This window comes from Setaria italica, chromosome I (genome assembly GCF_000263155.2).
Source record: "Setaria italica strain Yugu1 chromosome I, Setaria_italica_v2.0, whole genome shotgun sequence".
In the NCBI taxonomy this organism is placed as follows: Eukaryota; Viridiplantae; Streptophyta; class Magnoliopsida; order Poales; family Poaceae; genus Setaria; species Setaria italica.
Genome location: NC_028450.1, coordinates 38,943,448 through 38,967,097, shown reverse-complemented (window position 1 = coordinate 38,967,097; position 23,650 = coordinate 38,943,448). Strand labels below are relative to the sequence as shown.

The window sequence follows — 23,650 nt, the reverse complement described above, 5'->3', positions numbered from 1 at the left end:
TCCTAATTAGTGTCCAAACATCCGATGTGACAGGGGCTAAAATTTAGCCCCTCCTGGCCAAACACCCCCTTAAGGCATTGATAGGAAATGGGAGCCGTCAATCTGAAGTGGCTCGTCCGAAGTGAAGTGGCTAGTGAGCCTGTCACTGAGAGATGCATGCGGCAAAATTGTCTCGCCACGGCACGAGTAACAGGCCAGGAAAACAGCAGCGTGCACGCAAAATCACGCGTTAGGCCGTGGTTCCATCATCGTCTCCCGTCGGTGAGCGGGCATAATTGTTGCAAGCACGCGTTGCAGCAGCGCCACCTGGAGCTATCCGTGGCTCCGAGTCGAGACGTGGGCGCGGGCGGAGTCACCGGGCATGGACACACCGCTTTTACTGCCCGGCTACACGGGCAGCATGACACGATATCATCATGTCGCTGCCGTAGCGCTCGGTGCCCACATGGGCTTGCCGCTGGGCGGATTCGCACTGTGCGGGGGGCAGAGAGAACAGCCGTCGCCTCTCCGCGCGCGTCGGTGATTACTGGCCGGTTCGAAGAAACTTGGCCGGAACAACGGGTGGAGTGGATGGACGGACGGAGGCAGAGCCCTTGCCGCGTGGCGGAGCTGGGGAACCTCCGCGCTCGGCGGCGGCGGCGCGGCGCCATGATGCTCTGCCTGCCGGGGAAGCTGCCCGGACGGACGACAGCGGCTCATGCTTCCAAGTTCCAACCCCGAAAGGCCGGAAGCCCCGAAACAGCGTTTGTGACGGAAGCCTGAGCCCAGATAAAGAGCCCAATACAAACAAGAGCCCTGTGTGGTGGGCCGTTGTAAGGGAAATACAGCAAGTGTGGGTCTTCTGAGCCATCCATCCCTTTCTTCGCCCGTCTATCATGGGCCGGCTCCTTGTTTCCTTGACTTTTTTTGTTTTAGACCTGATTTTTCTTCTTTCAAAAAAAAACTGAAATTTCCATTTAATTTGGGAAACCTTTATAGATTGAATAATCGGCGTGTTCTTGTAAATTAACCCACTGCCACGGCGATCCTCCTCTTGCGAGATCTGTAGCGGGAGGCCAACCAAGTGCCATCCCTGTATCCCAAAATCCTGGTGTTTTGTAGAAATGTGCAAAATCGGGGAGGGAGGGGTTTGTGTCAAATGTCCGCCCACACGGCAAAATTTCGGCCACTGCCCACCATAACAAAACGTGTCATACGTTTACGTTCTAACCTTCGTTACTTCGCGTAACAACTACTTTTTTCATGATTACAAGTAGAAACAAAGGTTTTCTATAGTTTGGTTCACTTGAATTGTGGACCAATAGTTTACAATTACACACTCGTGCCAGGTGTTCCGTGGTAACATGTTTTGTTTTTCGTCTTAAATCAAACGTCTATCACCCTGACGAGTTTTCTGGAAAAATACATAGACATATCTGCAACATTTCGCATGTAGTGTTTTTTTTTATTTTTCTGAAAGGTGTGGAGTATAATTGAACCACAGTAGGTCAGTACCGGTAACACCAAGGTTGCTAACTTTCTATGCTTTTTTTTTTAAAAAATAACAGAGGCCCTTCATGTTTTGTAGAATCTGCTGAATTTGTTCTTCTCAGAAAATACATGCACGCATTATTCCAAATGTGTTCGGTATATCCGAACCCCCGCTTGATATCTTGTAAGATTACCTTGAGATCTCTGAACCGAATTGTCAAATCCATACCTTTTAGTACATACGGATTACGGATTACAACAAGCATGAATGGAATGTATGTACACACAACCAAAGCCCACGGCACTTAAGAGTACAATTGCAGATGCTAAGTAGCTACAGTAGGCAATACACAAATGCACAACCAACTTAAACACAGGCACTCTGCGATGGGGAAAAGGAAAGAAAGTACATGCATTCTGATCTCCACTCGCAAGACGAGAAAAAGATGAACGACAGTGCAACACAAGGACCACGGAAGTTGGAAGCTAAGCACCGCCCCTTCACATCCATCACCTATCTAATCATGCCGAGCGGCATGGCCGGCGCCCCCATCACCGCGCCTCCGGCGACGCCTCGCCTCTGCCGATCCACGTTGGCATCCCAACCTTCTCGCGCACAGACACGACGCGTCAGTGTTCAGTACGTATGAGCAGTTGAGCACATCATCCACACACCACACCCAAAAAATTGGTGGCGCTGGTTGAAGCTAACTACTCCGTTCGTCCTAAAAAATTTTAAGGTACGTTTAGCTTTTTTTTAAATCAAATCTTTTTAACTTTAACCAACAATACCTCTAAAAATAATTTACTTCAAATAAAAAAGTTATATTATAATAGTTGGTTTCACGATAAATTTACTGGCATTATTTTTATATCTCTATAATTATTTCTCTATTCGTAGTTAAAGTTGAAAAATATTTAACTTTAAAAAAGTCTAAATGTAGCTAAACACTAGGCCAGAACCTGAGAACTTGAGATTGAAGCGAAGCAAAGCAAGGCAAAGCGAGCGCTTACCGATCCCCAGGTCGAAGCCGCGGTTCTTGAGCTCGCGGTACTCCTGGCACAGCGCCAGGTGCTCGCAGCAGCAGTGCACCAGGAAGTCGGGGCACTCCCCCTCCTCCAGGTCGTACTCGGCCCTCAGCCTGGATCGATAGAGGCACGAGTAGAGGCACCCCATCCCCGTCGAGGCGCAGATGAGCCCATAGAGCAGCCCACTCGCAATACACGCTGCGAAATCAAGATTCAATTTTGCAGCGTTGAATCGGCAACCTCTTTCTTTTTTTTTTTGATACTTTCGGCAAAATCTTTGAGCAGGAAGTTGAAAGAAAGGAGAAGAGAAAGAACTCACAGCAGGTTCCTTTGTCCACGATGTCAGCGATCTGGCCGAACGTGATGCACGGGCACAGGCAAGTGATGAGACCTGAGTCCACGAAATAAAATGGAAGTGGAGCACTAGTAAGTAACCAAAGCTTCAGTGGCCATGGCGTGGCAGCCGTTGCTCTGAACTCTGAAGAAGAAGAAGAAGAGGGACGGCGGCTTACAGTTCCCCGGGTCGTCCATGCAGTGGAAAAGGCCGGTGGACCACGTCCTCAGCGCGCCGCCGGGGCGCGAAGGGTTCATGTTCGCCCCGTGCTGCTGGTACGCTGCCGGCGGCGGCGCCGTTGGCGGAGCTCCGGTGGTGAACTTGTTATACGCGTCCGGAGGGGCCGAGGGATACATTGCTTGGGAGTGCGATCTGTTGTTTATGCGCGAGGGGCAACGCGCAAGGCAGGACCCGGTTCCGCTTTTAATGATTCCCTCCGCGTATGAGCCAGGCAGCCAGGGCCCAGGCAGCGACTCGATTCAAGAGTCTCCTCCGACAGGTCACATACTGGCACTGAATAATGCACCACGGCTGGGCTGAAGCTTCCTCCTCTTGGATACTTGTGATATTTGCTATAATATGCTGGTACAGTAGCCATGTACGTTTCGTTCAGGTGTAAGCAAGAGTGTGCTCCTTTTGAACGGAAATCTGATGCAGGTGCAGTTCATATGAAAAAAGGGGTTGGCAGGTTACTGAAGAACTGAGCATCATATCATTGGCATAGGATATTACTAGCACATATGCACATTCTGATGCACCATCACAACATATATTATCTTTATTCCCCTACGAGATACGTATAAATAAGAGGATGGCGCTTGGCACACGTTACATGAATCTCTACTCCTAAAAAAATCAAAAGTCGGATCTTTTTTTTGGTGTTACCGCAGGCGGGCGAGCCTTCGCTACGCCAACTGCGATCTTGCGCCGTGCGATCAGTGTCCTCGGCGTGCGAGCCATCTCCGCGCCGTCCAACCCTCCCCTCCATCCGACGCCCCCGACGCACGAAGCCTCGCCACCGCTAGGAAGGCATCCGATGGTTTTGCGCCCCCCACGCCCGGCAACATCCGCGACGTGACCGCCCTCTGACGCCTCTTCGACCGTGCCCTGTGCCGCCGCCGCACGCCCTCCTCCTCTCCTCGCTCTCCCTGCGACTCAGCGAGATCACCACCGCGCCGTCGTCGGAGCCATGCCGTCACCGTGCCGTCGTCGACAAGCCCTACCAAAACCACCGTGGAACACCAGCATCGTCGACGTCGAGAGGCAGGCCCTCCTCGCCGGCGGCAACGTCAAGATCGCGTCCTTCCAGCGCAATCTACACATCACCGGAGGTACGACAATCACCCATTATCTTTTCCCCCTCTATGTTTTCCTCGAGGGAGCCTTGAAATTGATGGATCTCTCTGGGTGCAGCATGCCTCAAGAACCTGGTGGCACCTCATTGGGCAATAGGCGTAGGTTTTCCTTTTCTGCATCTGCAGAAGAAAAAACATGGTCATGCCTTGGATTGACAAACATATCTGTTGTAATATCAATAATGATCACTACATTTCATTCAAAAGAAAAGGGCAGCTCAGTTATATGAATATGATCACTTCTCATAAACATCAAATCAAGATCATCATCTAGAATAATGTGGCTGAGGCTATGATCAGTTGATCACTTCACGGTGGCTGCAGCAGAACTGTCACTGAAGGTGGATGGTACTGAGGATGCTCAGAACATATATATACTAGGATGGTTGGTGCGCTAACGCTGTGCTCGTAGGGAAGGCATGGATGGTCTGTGTTGTCAGGATTAGTGTACACATTATACTTCACTTAGCTTCGTACCTAAAACACCGGAACTGAATTTCTTCATAACTCTACACTTTGGAATAGCAATGCATGGACAAAGATGCGACAGCATCTTCAAAAAGGAAAAGAAACATTGTAACTGGAAGTAGAGGTCATGGTGCAAAATAATAAGAGACGGCTAATGCATAAAAACATTGATGTTAGGTGGCGACCTCTTAGCTCGAATGGTTGAGAGTATGTCACCACCAAAGCTGCGAATTAAAGGTGTATGTAGAGGTGGTGCGAGTCAGGTGCTATTCCTCCTGCATATTGATTCTCTATTATGTAAACTAATGGAGTTATTACATACCTAGATGTTTTCTAAATGACAGCAATTTGGGAGGAAGGGTTTTTCCTACATGGGGATAGTGTGGACAAAACAAAGCTCTGTTAGTAGCTCATTTGAAATACTGATTCCATTAACAACTCAAGATTGTTTTCATAGTATTTTCTCAAAATGAAGTGAATAAGAATCAAGTTCAGAGTTCAGGTAAACCTACTCATTGAATGGGGAGATCGATCATGTCATTCACATTTGTGCATGGAGATATCATGTAGGAAAACCAATTTAAACAAAAATTACTGCACTACCAAAGTACGAAAGGAGTTGCAACACACCTTTTTATCCAGCACAAATCACTTGTTGCTCATTTCAAGCTTTCAGTTGGCCTACACCTATGGTCGGCTTTGATATCTGGTACAACATCTTAGTAGCTCTGCAATTAATAAAAAGAGGAAGATGAACAATCGATATATAATCAGCAAAAGAGTTAGCAAAGCCGAATGACAATAGAATACAGGATTGGAGCATAACACATTAGAAGGACTATAGTATATAAGGTGCCATCTACCTCTATGCCAAAGGGAAAAGATCAAAGCCGAATGACAATAGAATACAGGATTGGAGTATAACATATTAGAAGGACTATATACTGTAAGGTGCCATCTACGTCTGTGCCAAGGGGAAAAGATGGATCCTGTAACTTGCAAAAACAGCAATCTGGCAGGACAGCTGTATCTTAGGTCTATCCAAAACCTGCTTTGAGAACATGTGTTAGCAGATAAAGTGGTCAGGAAACAAAGATTGATGTTGAGGGAACTGTAAAAAAAAATCAATATATGAATGCATTGCTTAGGCAAGAAAATAAACCTTATGAGATAATATAACCCGCACACTAATAGAGTATATGCTATGTGGGTGGAATTAGCTTGATCCAATCACATTTTTAAACAAAGAAATCCTATCAGCAGGAATAGTTCCATGTATAATCAGCAGGCCTGTACCCCTAGGTTCCCTGGAAGTTAGCAAAAACTACATGAGATGTGCAAGCAAATTGGTTAACTGGCAATAATTTTAGGCTCGAAGGTCAAATGAATCTATGGAACACAGAAGGGTTCTAAGAAAACCCCAAACAAATATTATAGAGAGCACCCTAACCTTTAAAAAGAAAAATGCTCGACTGCTTAGTTCATTATTTGTAACCCCATTCATATGTATCTTTATCCTCCTGTTTTAGGAACAAACAACCTTGTTTTTCAAGTAAAACTCAATTACATGAAAAGGAAATTATTAACTTTACAACTAAACTCAATTCTGAGTTTAGACAAACTCAACACACATATTTTAGTTTAGAGAAAAAATAACATTGTTGTCTGAAGGAAAACTCAGCGTACATCAAGTAACAATGAACATCCCATCAAAAATTAATAATATTCAAGTTACTACCTTGCTGTAGCCAATTCTAAAGTTGAAATAGGATTTTTTTTCATTCTTTGAAGAAGAACTCAAGAAGAACACTCGGATGATACACTTAATAAGTAATGTGTTTCTGAACATGAGCTATTTGTGGTTGATGGAGGGGTATAGTTTCTGGATGAAGCTGTAGGAAAAATTAATAATTAGTGTGCCTAAACACATGTCAATAAGATTAATTAGATATATAACAAACGTCAACCTGCTGAAATTTGGTTAGCCACGCATTCACCATATGTTAGAACCAGAACCATGAATGGATCAATAAGATTCCGCCATGCATGAAAGGAACCAGGTACTTAATAACGGTATTTTCACACACTGGAGAAAAGATTATCTGCATTATTTTTCTGCCTCTCACTTGAATGAATCATATTCATGGGTAGCGAAAGCAGCACTTTTTCATGGCCTCACCTCGTGAACATAATAAACAAAGTAGATGACATTAAGGAGTAAGGAGTGGTGCAGAAGTACGAAAAGGGCATGTACAAGTGAAATCAGCTACAAACATCTAAGTTCTATAAAAACCTATAAACTGTAAAATACGCAAAGAGGGACGATCTACATGTACAAATAGGAAGGCTCATCATCCATGAAAATCAGTTTGGAGCCCCTCGCACTATAAATCGAGACCATTTTAATAAACAATTACAAGGGACAGAGAATAGATAGTAGTGTTCAAAAACACTAACCAAGGTTGACATTGATAAGATGTATCCACGATGAAATTCCTGCTACTTTGAGATGACCCGCATACCCTTGCAAAAAAGGTGAAGGAGAAAAGACAATGTAAAGAACATTCCTTACTTGTCATCTCTATTTTTTAGAGAAAGAGAAAGGGAAAAGCAGGGTCGCCAACAGCAGATAAGAGGTTCGTGACATATGATGTAACATACTTTACAATATGGTTGTGTACTTTACAGTATAGTTGTATTTAATTTGAAATATTTGTATCCAACAGGTGCCGTAGAATTTTCACATTATTATTGTCTTATTGAATGCTCCATACATTACAATATAAATGTTTTGTTTCCGTAACGTACGAGCACAATCATAGTATTTAAAAAAGGTAAAACGGAATAAGCATATTGCCAGCTACCAGGGGAAATGAGAAGTGGATGACTTGTACTCCAACGCAATGAGTCATTGCAAAGTGCTAACCTCATGATTCAGAATCTGACTAACAGAAGTGGAAGACCGACAAAATCCGATCCTCTTATTTAGCATTAACCAGCTCATTTTGCTTAGAGCAAGACCAATAAAAGAGACAAGCACTTGTCTCTAAAAATTGACAGATCAGTTTATATAGACAAGCATGTAGAAAGATTGTACAACAACTTGTCTCTTGGTACATCACATTAAATTTTTTAATCTTTCCCACCCACCGGTCATCTCTCTCGCAACCATCCTTGCATGCACATGCACGGGACCCATGACCTGCATCGAAACTCGTTGCGCTGATCGACGGATGTAGCGCCAAGCGAGCCTTCTCTCTCCTACCCTCTCTCTTCCATGTCAGCAGCAGTGCTGACGTGCTTGGCGTATCGCCCATTATTGAGCCTGCTCTTATGATGGTGCTATCTGTAGGAAACACCCTATTAAGCCCGTGTTTGGGAACACATGGTAAAGTTTAACACCTGTCACATTGGATGTTTGGATGCTAATTAGAAGTATTAAATATAGGCTAATTACAAAACTAATTGCACAGATGAAGTATAATTTGCGAGACGAATCTATTAAACCTAATTAGTCCATGATTTGACAATGTGGTGCTACAGTAACCATTTGCTAATGATGAATTAATTAGGCTTAATAGATTCGTCTCGCGAATTAGCACATGGTTCTGCAATTAGTTTTATAATTAGCTCATGTTTAGTCCTCCTAATTAGCATCCGAACATCCGATGTGACACTGTTAAAGTTTAGCACCTCGTATCCAAACACCCCCTAAAGTTTGGATGGTGCTATCTGTACCTATCACATCGGATGTTTGGATGCTAATTAGAAGTATTAAACATAGTCTAATTACAAAACTGATTGCACAGATGGAGTATAATTCACGAGACGAATCTATGAAGCCTAATTAGTCCATGATTTGACAATGTGGTGCTACAGTAACCATTTGCTAATGATAGATTAATTAGACTTAATAGATTTGTCTCGCGATTAGCACAGAGTTCTGCAATTAGTTTTATAATTAGCTCATGTTTAGTCCTCCTAATTAGTATCCGAACATCTGATGTGATACTGTTAAAGTTTAGCACCTTATATCCAAACACCTCCTAAAGGTTGTCACGAGTTAGGTAAAGATTCGATTTTCTTGAAGTTCTATGTGTCAGGAGACTGAAAAAGGGTAGTACGCGTTGGTTTGCTCGGCCTCGAAGACTGCTCCTCACATGGGAGAAACTTTGGAAGTTCAATACACTACCAGCTGTGAGACGTAAAGGCTGCATCAACTTAAGATTTGCTGAAATTCCTGACCAACGGTTACCTAATGGCTAAGCCCATGGGTTATTTGCTTCTCAGAAGCAACCTAGTTGTTACGAATCTCTGAGCAATGTCGCGTCTCGACCATCTTCTAGAAACAGAGAATGCTTACTTGGTTACGACTGACAGCATGAATGTACATCCCCTGTATCAATACTTGTTCTCCTTGTCTCGTCATTGCTTCAGCACTTCAAACATTATTGCCAGATATACCACCAAGCACCAACCGAGCAGAAGCAGGCAGCAGGACCACTGCATGACAGCATGAACAATGCATGCGCAGCAAATGTAGAAGGCATCCGATTCTTCAGTTCACCCCCGTGCCCATCCCGTCCACGAATTCTGATGCCGGCCTTCTCGTTTCAAGCAAAGAATCTTAACCATCTGTCGAAAAACACACCCGCCTCCGAGGATCAACTCGTCGATTCTCCTCTGCCTAACAATGCACCGAATTCCACGCCCCCGTGTCGTCCTCGTCCACGACCGGCGTCGAGCTCGCACCAAACGTGCAGCAACCGAACTGCAAAATCTCCGGCGCCTTCCGGCCTAACCACGCAGACCAGGGGACAGTATATATACAGCCCCGTTGGCCGTTGTTATCTACAGGTCACGGTCTCGTGGATACTGGAAAACCATCATCAGAGGCATACAGGAGAGGAGTAGCGTGGCAATGGCGTTCATGCGGTACTACCGCGGGCTGCCGCAGGGGGAGACGACGGTGGAGGAGTTCAGGGCGTGGCTGAGCCAGTTCGACGCGGACGGCGACGGCCGGATCAGTCGGGAGGAGCTGGAGGAGGCGCTGCGAAGCGTCAACCTGTGGTTCGCGTGGTGGAAGGCGAGGGAGGCGATGCGAGCGGTCGACGCCAACCGCAACGGCGCCGTGGACGCTGACGAGATGGGCAGGCTTTACGCCTTCGCGTACAAGCACCTCCACATCAAGATGAGCCAGCTGGAGGAGTAGGGATCGGTGGTTTTCTTTGTAAAAATAGAGTGAAGTACTGTAACGTAAACAGCTAAACATCATTTGTATAGTCGTGTGCTGCGAAAGTTTGGTAATTAACCATTCTCGGTGGGTTCATTCTGCCGTGTTTGCTGAATGCAAACTTTCGTGATCTAGGGCTAGAATACTAAATAAGTCCGAGGAGTAGAATAAGTTGTAGTATATACTTCATCACGCAACAATCGCTTTTATGAATTTGTACATTATAAAGGTTCAACATTATCGATCATTAAGTTTCACAGATTTCCTGTGTAAATGCATGCGCGGATTTGTAAATGCAACTTCAGGTAATGACAAGCTAATTCAAAATTTTCAACACATAAGGTCAAGACGACGGCAGACAGTGGCTCAAGGATTGCACAATGGGCAATGGATAAGGTCCATTTCTGATCTCTAACTGTACAAGCGATTTATGAATATTTGCATCTCTGGGTTCGTATCTCAGAAGTTCAGCTATCTGCTGCTGAAGATGTTTACATCTGGCGTTGGACAAGCAATGGCCAATACACCTCCAAATCGGCCTATGCGATGCTCCATCAGGGAAGCATGAGCTTCTCTGGTTCACAAAGGATCTGGAAATCATGGGCGCCACAGAAAATCAAATTCTTCATCTGGCTTGCATCAAGGAAGAAAAATCTGGAGCTGATCGGCGAAGGCGCCATGGACTTCAAGCGCATGACAATTGTTGGCTCTGCGACCAAGAACATGAAACAGCAGACCACATCCTGGTCAATTGCAGCTATGCGAAGGAAGTATGGTGGGGAGTTCTGAACTCTGCTAACTGCCTCTGTAGCTTCATGCAGAACCTTTCCTCGCTCGAGTCCTGGTGGCAACATCTGAGAAGAATTCAGCCGAGAGCACACCGCAAAGGTCTAAACTCCATCTTCATGCTCACGGCTTGGCATCTATGGAAGGAACGGAATAGCAGACTTTTTGATGGACAGTCTCTTTCGGCCATCCAACTGCAGGGCAAAATTCTTCAAGAGATGTCAATGTGGGTTGCAGCGGGGGCGACACACCTCGGTGAGTTGGTTCCCCACTGAGATTCAGCGAACCACCGTCTGTTTGAGGGTTGCTCTCTTTTTATGTAATAGTATAATGCAGTCTTAGTTTTAGGGTGAGCGCGAGACGCTCCGCGTTGTAAAAGCTAATGTAAACTCTATTTCAGCCTCATAATACAATGAAGCGCAGCTCTCGTACGTTTTCGATAAATTTTTTTCCAACACATACAAATTTCCCTGGTGACAAAAGAAGGAGCCCTGGTTTCTGAGTTGTTTGATCTTTTATGTAATCGAACCTTATGTATGCCTAAATTTCGTCTTCTCTCTTAAATGATATGGGCAGTGCTCCTAATGTGGCGAGCACAGTGCTGAGCCACAAACCGCAATTTTTCACGTGGCCCATCGGGTCGGCTACCAAATTTTGGGTTGGGTGGGCCTGCGCGAATTGGATCTTGTACGGAATCCAATTCAGGTGGGCTAGTTAACTACGTTGGGCTGCTATCGGCCTCTAAGGTTGCAATTCAGGAGAGGCGCTGTTGGCCCAGTTACAGCTCCATCTCTCTCCTGTTTCCCGCATCTTCCCCTGCACGCTTCCCATTTTCTACCGCCAAAAATTTCGCAGCGCCTCCACCCCAATTCGTCCAGTTCCAGTCCCCAACTCCAATCGAACCCGCCTCTCCACTTTCTAATCCCCCAAGCCGAAGCAGCAATCGAAGCATCCGGAGGCCGCTCCATCCACACCATTTCTGCTGATTTCACTTTAGGAGGCGAGGTGATGCCCTCGAGGAGCAAGCACAACCGACTCGGCGTCGACGGCGGCGAGGAGGAGGAGGAGGAGGAGGAAGAGATCGTCGGCATCTCATCTGACTCTGACGACTCGGAGTCGGAGGCGGAGCGCGGGGCCGAGGCGGATGACGACGACGACGAATACGTGGGGGAAACCAGTGACGCCGGCGGCGGCGACGAAGCGGAGGAACGAGGTAGCAGCGACAGCGGCGACGGCGGCGACGGCGGGCGGCCACTTCAGGGTGGGAGGCGCGGGGTTATGGCGCCCGATAGGGAGAGGAAATCGCAGAACGTCGATGCTCTGGTCAGGTACGCTCTAATGCCGTCATTTCTGCCGCTGGATTAGTGGATCTCGTCTTCGATGTATGTGTCCGCGAGCTGGTGCTGTACTAATTGACGCAATATCGCGAATTACTAAGGTTTGAATACGCATGGATCTGGATTGGGGGGTGGGGGTAGTCCTCGATGAATACCTATGAATTTTGATGATAGCCTTGTGAGTTTCTGATGTGAGTTCAGCATTCACATTCAGTATCCTTCACTTCAGTCCACACCTGAGTCCACACCTTTTCTTTCGAAGTGTTTGAATAAGGCAATTCACTTATAGGCGCTTTTAATACTCTTTGCAAGTTTAGCATAATAGTTCCATCACATAAACCAAAGACCAATCACATACAACTGGCTTGTTTGGACAATTATACACTAGGGTTTAACCCCCCATTCCCATGTGGAGCTAAGCCCGTGTAATTGGAAAGCTAAAAATGTGCCGATTGTTCTCAAGTATTTGATGGGTTTAATTCCTGAAGGAATTTGTTCTATAATATCCAATGGCTGAAGCCTTGAATGTGATTAGTTGGTTTAAGCCCTCTGTCTAACTTAATGTGTGCTGGTGTAGTAAATTATGCATGATGAGACAACAATAATGTCAAAGAAGTTTGACAAGTGAATAACATTTCCAGAAATATTATGAAATGTTTTCTAAATTCAACTACCTGATAGCATGTAATGCCAAGAGTTTATCAATTTTCTGAGACAAGGGACAATCTGCAAGGAACATGTTAAACTTAAACAACTGATAATGTTGCACATTTGTTCTATATAATATGCCATGCATATGCATTGCTTTCATTATTATATTGATTGGCTGGTGGAATTCACAATACATGCATGGGCCCCACTGAGAAGTTCTTGGTTCAAGTCAGTAGTCCAATATGCCTACAAAATAGATAATTGTTTGCTAATCAGACAGAAGATGGTTTTTCCCTGATAGACTAAAAAACTAACAAGCACATTAGCATTATCATGTTTGACTATCTTTCTCTGTTTTCTGTCAGGGGTAACCTGGTTGTAAGGAGGCAGCCGCTCATTCCACGTATTCTTTCGGTTTCTGATGCCGCGGCAATAGCTCGCAAGCCATTCAAGCCTCCATGTCAAAATGGATATAGTGAGAATAATGAGCAGCTTGCTCGGCGCCTTTCAGCTCGTAAAAGATTTGTCCCGTGGGGTTCAACACAGACATTTGCGGTTACACATAATCTTCCACAATCACCTGCTGCTGCCAGTGTTAGTTCATCAGAAAAGGAGGAACCTCTTCCACCTGGCATAGAACCATTGATTTTATGGCAACGTGAGGAATGTGACAAGGAAAACTGTGATTCTGCTGCAATCGAAGTTGATCACCTGCTTGTACGTTACCTCCGACCCCATCAAAGGTATTGCGCTCTTCTGTTGTTGTTTTCCCTCTGAGCAATCTTACACACTTGATCTTGATTTTTGGTGACATTGATATGGTGTATTGCAATTATATCTGTCATTCAAGACTAAAGTATGTTTTTTAAGAAAATCTATTTTGTTCTTTGTTGTGAAATCAGTTGTACGATGATAGTTATGACTAACTTCAGAATGCATCTCTTTAAATGTTTGTTCTAATGCAGGGAAGGAGTTCAGTTTATGTTTGATTGTGTCTCTGGGTCGTTGAGTGATGATGGTATTTCTGGTTGCATTTTAGCTGATGATATGGGGTAATAAGCTAGGCAATCCTGCCCTCTCTTTTCATTATTAAACTTTCATGCAATATGCAATACTAGTATACTAACGGTTTTTCCAACCGTTCATTTGATCACTGTGATAAAAAGCTACTTCTAACCTTTACTTTGTACTTGTCCAGATTGGGGAAGACTTTACAGTCAATCACTTTACTATACACCCTTCTTTGTCAAGGCTTTGATGATAAGCCAATGGTTAAAAGGGCTGTCATTGTAACCCCCACAAGCTTAGTCAGCAACTGGGAATCTGAGATAATTAAGTGGTTAAAAGGCAGAGTGCAGCTGCTTGCACTCTGTGAAAGCACGCGCGCCGATGTTCTTTCCGGGATAGAAAGTTTCTTAAAACCCTTGAGCCGTCTTCAGGTTTTCTTTTGTTTACTCATTATTTTCTTTATATAATGCTATACTAAATGAAATTGTAACTGCAAGTTGACGACAATGTATGCTCAAAATATATGTTGGGTATGAATCATCTTCAGGTACTTATCATATCTTATGAGACGTTCCGCATGCATTCTTCAAAATTTGAAAGACCAGGCAGCTGTGACCTTCTGATATGCGATGAGGCCCACAGGCTGAAAAATGATCAGACACTGACAAATAAGGTTCATCGGTTTATGATGTCATTCTATACACACTATTCATTTGTGCTTTGGGTTCATCTTCAGCTTTGTTTCTGCTGAAAGTACTAAAATCCATAATGTGCAGGCGTTGGCTGCCCTTCCTTGTAAACGGCGCATCCTCTTGTCCGGTACCCCAATGCAGGTATTTTTTGGTATCCACCACCCCCACCCCCACCTAGCAACCAAAAAAGAACGAAAACACCTATTTTGGAACAATTCATTTGAAAATTGATTTATTCAATATTTTCTGATGCTGCAGAATGATTTGGAAGAATTCTATTCAATGGTGAATTTCACAAATCCAGGGGTTTTGGGGGACGCTTCATATTTCCGCCGATATTATGAAGTAAGTATGGAACTTGACATGAATCAGGCTGTACTGCCGAATTACTAGTTACAGCTGTTCGCTCACAGATAATCGGTATTTTCATGTATGCTTAACGGTGTTTTAGGGGAACGCATGATTAGAACTGTCATTAAGTATTTTTAATTTACTTCTGCGCTTATAATCACAAACTTTTCCTCTCTGTTTGCCTCTATACCATTCACCCCTAAATGAAGGCACCGATCATTTGCGGAAGAGAACCCACTGCAAGTGCAGAAGAAAAGAAGTTGGGATCTGAGAGATCTGCAGAGCTTAGTGCAAAAATAAATCAGGCAAGTCTTTCCTGCTGAGAAGTTTATTCATAGTACAGAGTATTTCACTGTTTATGATGCGCTTGGTATGCTGTTTTACACCATTAAAGTTATTTGGATGTATTCGCTTATGCTGTTTTCTGCTAGCTGGAGACTAATTGCATTGTGATGGTTTCTTTATGATATTCAGTTTATATTGAGAAGAACAAACGCTCTGTTATCCAATCACTTGCCTCCAAAGGTATGCTTTTCTGTCTGCTTAAACATTTTTAAAATAGATTTCGCCTTTTTTAAATGCTTTATCTGCCTTGCCTAACATTGTTGCTGTATAGATTGTTGAAGTTGTGTGCTGCAAGCTGACTCCTTTGCAGACAACACTGTACAACCACTTCATACATTCCAAAAATGTGAGGACCTAATTTTATATTGCTTTTGGTCTCAAATGATTTTTATTAGGTAAATGTTTTATGGTCTGTTATTGACCCTTTCAGGTTAAACGCCTGATATCTGAGGAAGCAAAGCAATCCAAAATTCTGGCATACATTACTGCACTTAAGAAATTATGCAACCATCCAAAGGTAAATAATTTTAGTGTTTCAACTGAAGTGTCTTAAACAGTTTACTTTCTGCAGAACAATTTGTTGCCCACTATAACTTTTTCAAACAGTAGGATTAAGCAAGAACAATGTAAATTTCTCCTGATTATTAACACATACTATTCTGTATTTTATTCTGGAATTCTCAGAATTCTAGCCTCTTGACGGTATATAATTTTTCCATGATAGTGTGCTCTCTAACAGATTGATAGCGATATCACTCCACAAAACAGGAAAACAGGCTAGAACTCTGGGCAGAGAGCTTGTATTACTGTTGTTTTCTGGGCATCATGGATTTGTAATTCATCTTTTTGGTTATAAGAAAAATCCATGATATATTTGTCGGTTGCCTGTCTTCATATTGCAGCTGATCTATGACACCATAAAAAGTAACAATTCAGGTGGCTCTGGTTTTGATGATTGTCTGCGCTTTTTTCCACCTGAACTGTTTTCAGGAAGGTATTTCACACTTCTCTATCTTTTTATTTTGCTGAATCAACTTACAAACACTATTTATTTTATGCAAAGATCTGGATCATGGACTGGTGGAGGAGGAATGTGGGTAGAACTATCTGGAAAAATGCATGTATTGGCAAGATTACTGGGGCATCTGCGTCAGAAAACTGATGATCGTATTGTCCTTGTATCAAATTATACTCAGGTCAGGCATTTATAGCGCAATACTTCGATATGATGTCATAAGGTATAGTTTATGTACTAAGTCCCCACAGCAAGATCTGTTGTCTTAGATGAACACAATTTTTTACAGTAGAGGAAACGTTAAAGTATACAGCTAACTGGTGACTAAATCTTTGTTTCAGAAATACTGAATGCATCCCAATATAATTGCTACCTAGAATTTTTTCCTATGCTATAGCTCTTACTAGCTACTAAAACCAAAAGGGCAACTGAGGCTCTTGAAATTAATGTATTAATTACTTCTGAAAAACAATGGGAAAGTGGTAAGCCACTACCAATCCTAAAATCTGCATTGCCTTTACTATCTTGTTTATGATCATACCAGATCCTTACAGCATGGAAAACCAGAGAAAGCTTCAAATGATACGTGTTTAACAACTTAACCAGCAGTCCCGTAATTGGCTGCTCTGTCCAATGATACAAAAGTTCTGCTGGTACAACAAGATACAGATTGGCAAGTGGCTTAAGACTAAGCGGCTTGCTGTGCAGCTCTGGACGTGAGGGTCAGAGCAGATTGATGTAATCTTTGGTCCTGACTTCAATGTGATGGAATGGGGCTTGCTCCCTGGAACTCTAAAGAATACAGATTGGGCATGCCTACTTAAGATCAGCACACTGTACTTTGTGTTAGGATAACCAATACAACATATTTGCCTCACAGTCTCACTCTATTCTGGGACATATGTTTGGTTACCTACTTACCTTCTATGACCGCAAAAATGATATATCCAGTGTGTTTGTTTGTGCACACACCCTCATTTCTACACATCTTAAGAAGATCTGCTGACCTCTGTCGTGCATGCTTGTCATCAAATGAAAACATGCAGTGCTTTAAAAGTGCACTTTGTTTCTGTTCAGGGGCGACGTTAGAGTGTGGTAGGTGGTGCACATGGACCAGGGTGAAGAAAAATAAACAGTGATAACTGGCTCATATGGACCATATAAAATTTTATGTTTTAGATATGTAGTGAAGCACTGGTGGGAGCTTTCATCTCTGGGTACGCCCTTTTTTTGGATACGTAGTGAAGCGGCGCACCACCAATCCAGTGACCACCATCATTTCGGTCCTAAGCTTCGCCTCTGTCTCTATTCATGAAGAATACTACTTATTGTAACTAATTGCTTTTGGATACCCTCAAAGTTTGAAATGACTAATTGTTGCCATTTTTTCTTTTGCATCAGACATTAGACCTGTTTGTTCAATTATGTCGGGAAAGAAGATACCCATATGTTAGACTTGATGGAGCAACATCCATTAGTAAAAGGCAAAAGCTGGTGAACCAATTCAATGATCTATCTAGGGTACATAAAATCTGCCCGGTGTCCTGAATAACTGTTACAGTATACCAGTATATCTCAAATTACTGTATTTGGCAGGATGAGTTCGTCTTTCTACTAAGTAGCAAGGCGGGTGGTTGTGGGCTTAATTTGGTAGGAGGAAATCGTTTGGTTCTCTTTGACCCTGATTGGAACCCTGCCAACGATAAGCAGGTTAATATCTATGCATCTCTTGATCATCACCTTTTGAAGGTTCTTTTGCTGTGTGCCTTATCTCACCTATGTGATCTATTGCCATCTGGAAAGGCTGCTGCTCGAGTATGGAGAGATGGACAAAAAAAGAGAGTCCACATTTACAGGTTCTTAAGCACAGGAACCATTGAGGAGAAGGTTGCCAACCCTGGAACTTGTATTTTAGTTGTCTTTTCTCATTCCTCTTCATTGTCTACTCAAGGGATCGTGATTATTTTCTGGTGTTGCTAATTTGATATGCTTCATCCTTCTATAGGTATATCAACGTCAAATGTCAAAGGAAGGCCTCCAGAAAGTTATTCAGCAGGAGCAAACGGACAACAAAATGCAGGTTCATGTACTTGGAGTCTTGGAGTGACTTTTACTTTCCTTCTAATATTTTTAGGTGCCAAATATATTGATTTCTCATCTTACTTTTTGCAGGGGAGTTCTCTTTCAACAGAAGACCTACGTGATCTTTTTACTTTTCATGAACAAGTCAGGTTAAATCTGTTCCTCTGAATATACATCTTATCCTTCTTTGATCATCTTGTTACCAGTAGGGAACGGCATCTGCAAATGAGTTCCGAAAGACAATAGGAACCAGCTGATTAATAAAATTGGACCTGGCATTGGATAAATGGAGAACTGGGTTAGAAAACATAGCTATCTATTTTTGTTTAATTGTTACCATCAAACTGTGCTGACCTTTTTGTAGCCAACCTTATTGTTCATCCAGTTGATATAGAATGTTGTATCAGTTTTCATTCAATTAAGGTGGTGTAATTACCAATAGATTTCACATTCAAATTCGGTTGTGAGGAATTGAGGACTAAGAAGATGGCATATTCTTGTGTAAAGTGCATGTCACTGTAGACTGATAAATTGTTTGGCAAATTCAGATCATTATCGCGCCCTGTACGTGGACAGTATTTTCTTTAGACAACATAATATCGAACCATTAAGCTTGCTATTTTGGATTAAATCAGACTTCTAATCAATTCTCAAGCTTAACCTATATTAACCTGTCATTGCAATTTTTCAACATTTGCAATTGGCCATCTGTATTCACTATTGTTATCAAAATGCAGTACCTTAGTCGATACCTTGCATTATATAGTTGCTTACCTGCATTTGGTGCACAGGTCTGAAATACATGAAAATTTGAAGTGTAGCCGCTGTAACAAGGATGGGAATTCGCTTTTAGATGGTAATGGTTTTGATTTAGGAGCAACTGAGCATAAGTCTTCGCTGCCAGGAGTGCAAGATTATATTGATATTGGTGGATTTGGAGAGATTTCTGGATGTTTGCAGAAAATGAATAGTTCACATCATCAGGCAAGTTTTGATGAAATCCTATTTGTTTGCTGTCTAACTATACACTTCCGGAGCTGTTTCAAAGCTCAATAGCTATCGTTTTATGTCCTATTCCCACACTTATCAGATTGGAAGACCTTCTGAAGAAGATTTAGGAAGTTGGGGACATCATTGTGATCCATCAACGGTACCTGATACTATACTGCAGAGTTCTGCTGGTGATGAGGTGATGACCTAAGACCTCACTGCAATTTCTATGTCTGACCTACTCCACTTCAGAAGTTACTAGTTTCCAATGAAACTGGATCCACTTGTTTGTTCATGCGTTGCTTCATTAGATTTAGATAGTTTTTTTTTTTAAAAAAATCTTGATCTAGAAGCTGGCCTCTAGGTAATCAACATATTTAATGTGTCTTTGACGAGAAAAAACCGTTGAAGTACAAAGAATATGTATATGGCTTCTGTGTTGCAGAGCTTAGTTTAAGTTGGTTTTCAGACAACAACTACAATAGTTAACAAATCACATGCACATTTTGCAGGTTTCTTTTGTTTTCACCAATCAGGTTGATGGAAAACTCGTTCCAGTTGAATCTATGGCACGATCAGCACCTCATCAACCAAATGGAATAGCAGCTAATGGAGACAAGGAAGCGGGGAAAACCAATTCGCCTAGCAAACCTGGAAAACAATCTTTACTTGGCAAGAATTTGAAGATGATGGGATTTAGTTTAAAGAATTCATCTTTGAAATGTCCAACTAGGTCCAGAACCGCATCACCAAATTGTTTGCAAGGGTTGAAGAAAACCAGCCCCTCTTTAGATTATCAGCCTCAAACTAAAAAGCTTCATGTTGCTTCTGATATGTCTGATGATGACTTTGTTTGAGTCAGAATTCAAATCTCCGTATATAATGTCATATGTTGATCTAGTGATCTGCTGTCTCTCGTTTAAAAGCTGTCATCTGCTTTGTAAATACCGCATGCAAGCTGGTGAGTTAACTAGTCATTTTTAGGAATTTTCTCTTGTGTTTGCATCACTTTGCAGAAAGTGTAGCAGATATGTTTCTTAAAATGGAAGTGAAGTATAACTTTTTAGATGCTAATCACCTCTTCTAATTTGTGAAACCTGAAAAATACTGAACAAAACATTATCTGCTGACAATCTGTTTATTATTTGCAGCTCATTTCTAGCAGTTCTAGCGGAAGGGCCAGAAGCCCAATTCTTGTAGCATATTACCATAAAAGGACTGCTTCTTTCTATTTTAATTTTCATACATACATTTGTATTGTCTGATGTGGATTCTGTATTATTTCTGCTTTTCTTATCTGATGCAATGCTAAATGCTTTTGGCTATTTGATAAATATTTTCTCTTAGTCTACATCCATGACGTCACAAAATAAGCTATTTTATTTTTAGCATGCATTATAAGTGTAGTTTTGATAAGTTTATCTAATGATTACATTACTACATTACTACATTCTCCACATGGCCTTGGGGATTGTACCCCTCCTGTCCAAAGTTAGTCGGCGTGTAGCGGGTTCCCAAATAAAGGTTCAGAAAAGAGTGAGATCTGCCCCAAGGACAGGAGACCAACTGGTAGATTTAAGCATGCCATTCCGACAAACAACTAGACCAGCCACTTGGATGATATGCTTTCACCTCCAGCTGTCCTTTATTGAGGCCTTTCCATGTGGGTGACAGGCACACTTTTGAGGTGTTCTAAAAGCTTGACGTTTGCACTCCACTCCCCCCCTTGGCATAGTCAAGTCAAACAGTCTTGGCAATTACTGTTCTGTTAATTCTTAGCATGCGCCGCAGGGTTGGGTGTTCCTTAATTACTGTGAAAGTATAATTTTACTGCAGTATACGGGGATTACTTTTGGGGATCACGCTTCATTTTTCTGTTGGTTCGTTAATTGACTTTTGACCCTCCTACATGGTTGAGATCTGTACTCTTAGATGGGAAAAACTGTTGGTGTTTATTTCTTTTTTCGCTGAGATCTGTCGGATTAAAGGTAGAAGTCAGGGTCACAATAGGGTCGGTCTTCATTCCCATCCCTCACATGTGTAGTCACAATGGCTAAATACATTACTGGAAGAAAGGAATTAGTGCTGTTCATGTGCTCACATGGGTGCTCTAGATCTTAAGAGCTTTGCCTAAGCTCTGTCGGTTTGACCATTATGAGGTATTCTGGGTCTTCATGCAAGTTAGCTTGTGAGAGTCCCTTAATAGACTGTTTTTTACATGAAGCATGGTTTAATTTCACTTGAGGTGATTCTGTACTTCTGAGAGAAGAATTCTCCATTTGTTGTACATATGGCCTTCTCCTTGTAGGAGCATTGGGTGCAGAATCTCATTTCAGATCATGGTGAAAACATAGGGACGTGTTCTCCCACTCCCCTGTTACCTTGTGATTTGGGGGTTAGACAATAAGGCCTAATTTTATCAAGCCCTATGTTCTGTTATTCTGAAATTACTGCACCACAACCTTATGATCTATTTGCACCCATATTCTGAATACCAATAGGCACCCAAAGGACGAGAGTGGAACATTAATAGTTGGGTATGCCAACCTTATGATCTATTTGCCATAGGGTACATTTCAAAGGATTTACAGCACATGATTGTTCAGAGCGGTCGACAAATTAAAATATCTATGCTTTTTACGACTAGCAGGACTGTCTTTTTCTTTAGTGACACTGCTTTGGAACACTGCACAACTGAATCTTGAGCTCTGGGTTAAAAATTGAAAAGAACTCTACTTGAGCTAGAACTCTGCCTTTCTAACTTTTATGGTGCAAGACAATTCTCCTGCTCAGCATAAGAATCATGTTTCCTGCAGTATAGTTTGCGAAATATATTTCATGGCACATGGTACTGGTGAAAATTTAAGAACAGCAATGTTAATCGCTTTGTCCTGCTGCCAGTCAATTTGCCATCCAGGCAATACAACGCTCCAGTAGTTACCATGCGTTTCAAATGGTCCTATTTCCAACAGGGATGCTGTTGTGATTTATTACAAATAGGACCGACATTGCAATGGAACAAGAACTCTTTGACCGGTCCGTTGTCACCTGGTGGCACAAGACCAAGGATTTGTGTTATCATTGCCTGGTCATAGAGGTGGAACCAAAATGGGGAGGATTCTTGGGGATCACATGGTCCTATTCCGAGAGGTCGATGTCGCCAGCTCACCATGGCTAATAACAAACCGGTCAAGTATCAGTCTAATGATTTTGTCACCAACCTCCCCTTGCTTGTGCTCAGCTCATTGCCTGATTGTACCTCCGTACATTTTTAAGCTAGCAATTCTTTAAGTATGCTCGTTTTCATTTTACTATAGTGCCAGGTTAAATTTCAATTTCATAGGTCATGATTTCTTCCTGATCTCTGATGGTTTAAATCGCGGAAAGTATAGAATTTCAGTTTCCATTTGTTTCAGTTTTTAATCAAGTGGATTTCACAACACTGGCACGATCTGGCTTCTCTTAATTCTTTGTATGTGTTGGCATGTCGCTTCACATCTGTACGTCTGTAGCCCTTTGACCCTTGTGGTGAGGTGGTGACAACGTTAAAATTGTTTCCTGACAGATTTATGTTATCCTCTAGAAGGTCGCTTCGAAGTTTACCTCCCCTTTTGACGTTAGGACCGTCAAACTTTTCTTATTTTTTGCTTGGCTCTTGTACTCCAATCTGCTTTGATCGCAGATTACCTGCATTTAGAGTTCTTAACTTGGAGTCGCTTTCTCCCCGAACAGCATATTCGTTTACTTCTAATGACGGTCGCTTTCTGGGCTCATCTTGTGTGCTCTTCGTCTCAGGTTCTCAGCAGTGGCATCTGGTCCCTGATCCGCTCCAAGAAAGCTACTGCCGGCCTACACCCCTGCACCGTCGGCGGTTGGACCGTACTGATTTCTTGTTCCTTTGTATTCGGTTCATGAACGAAGCCTTAAATCCCCCCGTCCTGCATGCTTTCGAACAGTCCCCATGTATGATTCTGTGTCGCACGGTGGATCATGGTGGATCGCCAAGTGTTCAATGAGGAAAGCGACTGTTTTCCACGCCTTGGGACATCGCTAATCTCCTCCCCTGCAATTATGGACCACTAAATTATTAGATGTTGCTCGACAATTATTACATGCTTGATCAGCATTAATAATCTTATGGTATTAGTAGTAGAGAACAAAATCTAGACATGATGATAATATCGACTTGGACACCGGCCCTCAACATAATGAACCGTACAGGATACTGATTATTCATGTTGTACTGGAAATTCGGTGAATTGGGCCCTGAGGAGAGGGTGGTACGCAAGAAGAGTCGAGGAGCGGTTTCTGTAGGATTGGCCGGTCAGACCTTATAATCGTACCTCAGGTTCAGGGGTAAGGTAATAAGAGGGCGTTTGGTTCCTTTGCTTATTTTTAGTACGTGTCACATCAAATGTTTAGGTACTAATTAGGAGTATTAAATGTAGACTATTTACAAAACCTATTACATAAGTGGAGGCTAAACGGCAAGACGAATCTTTTA

At 42.7% G+C, this 23,650-nt stretch overlaps 3 protein-coding genes and 1 long non-coding RNA gene across 5 annotated transcripts; 3 read left to right on the top strand and 1 right to left on the bottom strand.

Moving 5' to 3' along the window:
* Positions 1–1,648: 1,648 nt before the first annotated feature.
* On the bottom strand, positions 1,649–3,246 carry LOC101773005 (cell number regulator 1). Of its 2 annotated transcripts, none has more exons than XM_004953958.3 (4): positions 3,012–3,246; positions 2,819–2,890; positions 2,485–2,697; positions 1,649–2,195 (listed from the first exon to the last, which is right to left on the bottom strand). In XM_004953958.3, exons 1-4 carry the CDS (start codon positions 3,187–3,189, stop codon positions 2,182–2,184), a joined length of 477 nt encoding a protein of 158 aa, XP_004954015.1. In that variant the 5' UTR covers positions 3,190–3,246; the 3' UTR covers positions 1,649–2,181. The 2 variants fall into 2 exon arrangements, with proteins under 2 accessions (XP_004954015.1, XP_004954014.1); XM_004953957.3 differs by having other exon boundaries at positions 1,649–2,076; positions 3,012–3,244.
* A 407-nt stretch (positions 3,247–3,653) lies between these two features.
* Positions 3,654–4,421, top strand: LOC111256114. Its single transcript, XR_002676168.1, has 2 exons — positions 3,654–4,164; positions 4,247–4,421. It is a non-coding gene; the product is annotated as an uncharacterized LOC111256114 (long non-coding RNA).
* A 4,915-nt stretch (positions 4,422–9,336) lies between these two features.
* LOC101772599 (calmodulin-like protein 7) lies at positions 9,337–10,154 on the top strand. The gene has a single exon (XM_004953956.3). The coding sequence runs from the start codon at positions 9,578–9,580 to the stop codon at positions 9,866–9,868; it is 291 nt and encodes a 96-aa protein (XP_004954013.1). The 5' UTR covers positions 9,337–9,577; the 3' UTR covers positions 9,869–10,154.
* A 1,355-nt stretch (positions 10,155–11,509) lies between these two features.
* LOC101772195 (DNA repair and recombination protein RAD54) lies at positions 11,510–20,212 on the top strand. Its single transcript, XM_004953955.2, has 21 exons — positions 11,510–12,003; positions 13,029–13,406; positions 13,629–13,715; positions 13,862–14,102; positions 14,219–14,344; positions 14,448–14,504; positions 14,622–14,708; positions 14,924–15,019; positions 15,189–15,239; positions 15,331–15,405; positions 15,490–15,576; positions 15,962–16,053; positions 16,123–16,255; positions 17,476–17,595; positions 17,671–17,784; positions 17,878–17,961; positions 18,080–18,154; positions 18,247–18,305; positions 18,948–19,140; positions 19,247–19,345; positions 19,659–20,212. The coding sequence occupies exons 1-21, from the start codon at positions 11,684–11,686 to the stop codon at positions 20,001–20,003; spliced, it is 2,919 nt and encodes a 972-aa protein (XP_004954012.1). The 5' UTR covers positions 11,510–11,683; the 3' UTR covers positions 20,004–20,212.
* Positions 20,213–23,650: the final 3,438 nt, after the last annotated feature.

Excerpts from the sequence above, each read along its gene's own strand:
- LOC101773005 (XM_004953957.3), bottom strand. The coding sequence starts at position 3,189 with ATGTATCCCTCGGCCCCTCCGGACGCGTATAACAAGTTCACCACCGGA. Across the intron at positions 2,891-3,011 it reads CATGGACGACCCGGGGAACT|GTCTCATCACTTGCCTGTGC; the intron begins GTAAGCCGCCGT and ends TCGTGGACTCAG. Across the intron at positions 2,698-2,818 it reads CGTGGACAAAGGAACCTGCT|CGTGTATTGCGAGTGGGCTG; the intron begins GTGAGTTCTTTC and ends TTGATTTCGCAG.
- LOC101772599 (XM_004953956.3), top strand. The coding sequence starts at position 9,578 with ATGGCGTTCATGCGGTACTACCGCGGGCTGCCGCAGGGGGAGACGACG.
- LOC101772195 (XM_004953955.2), top strand. The coding sequence starts at position 11,684 with ATGCCCTCGAGGAGCAAGCACAACCGACTCGGCGTCGACGGCGGCGAG. Across the intron at positions 14,345-14,447 it reads ATCAGACACTGACAAATAAG|GCGTTGGCTGCCCTTCCTTG; the intron begins GTTCATCGGTTT and ends CATAATGTGCAG. Across the intron at positions 16,054-16,122 it reads CCTGAACTGTTTTCAGGAAG|ATCTGGATCATGGACTGGTG; the intron begins GTATTTCACACT and ends TTTTATGCAAAG.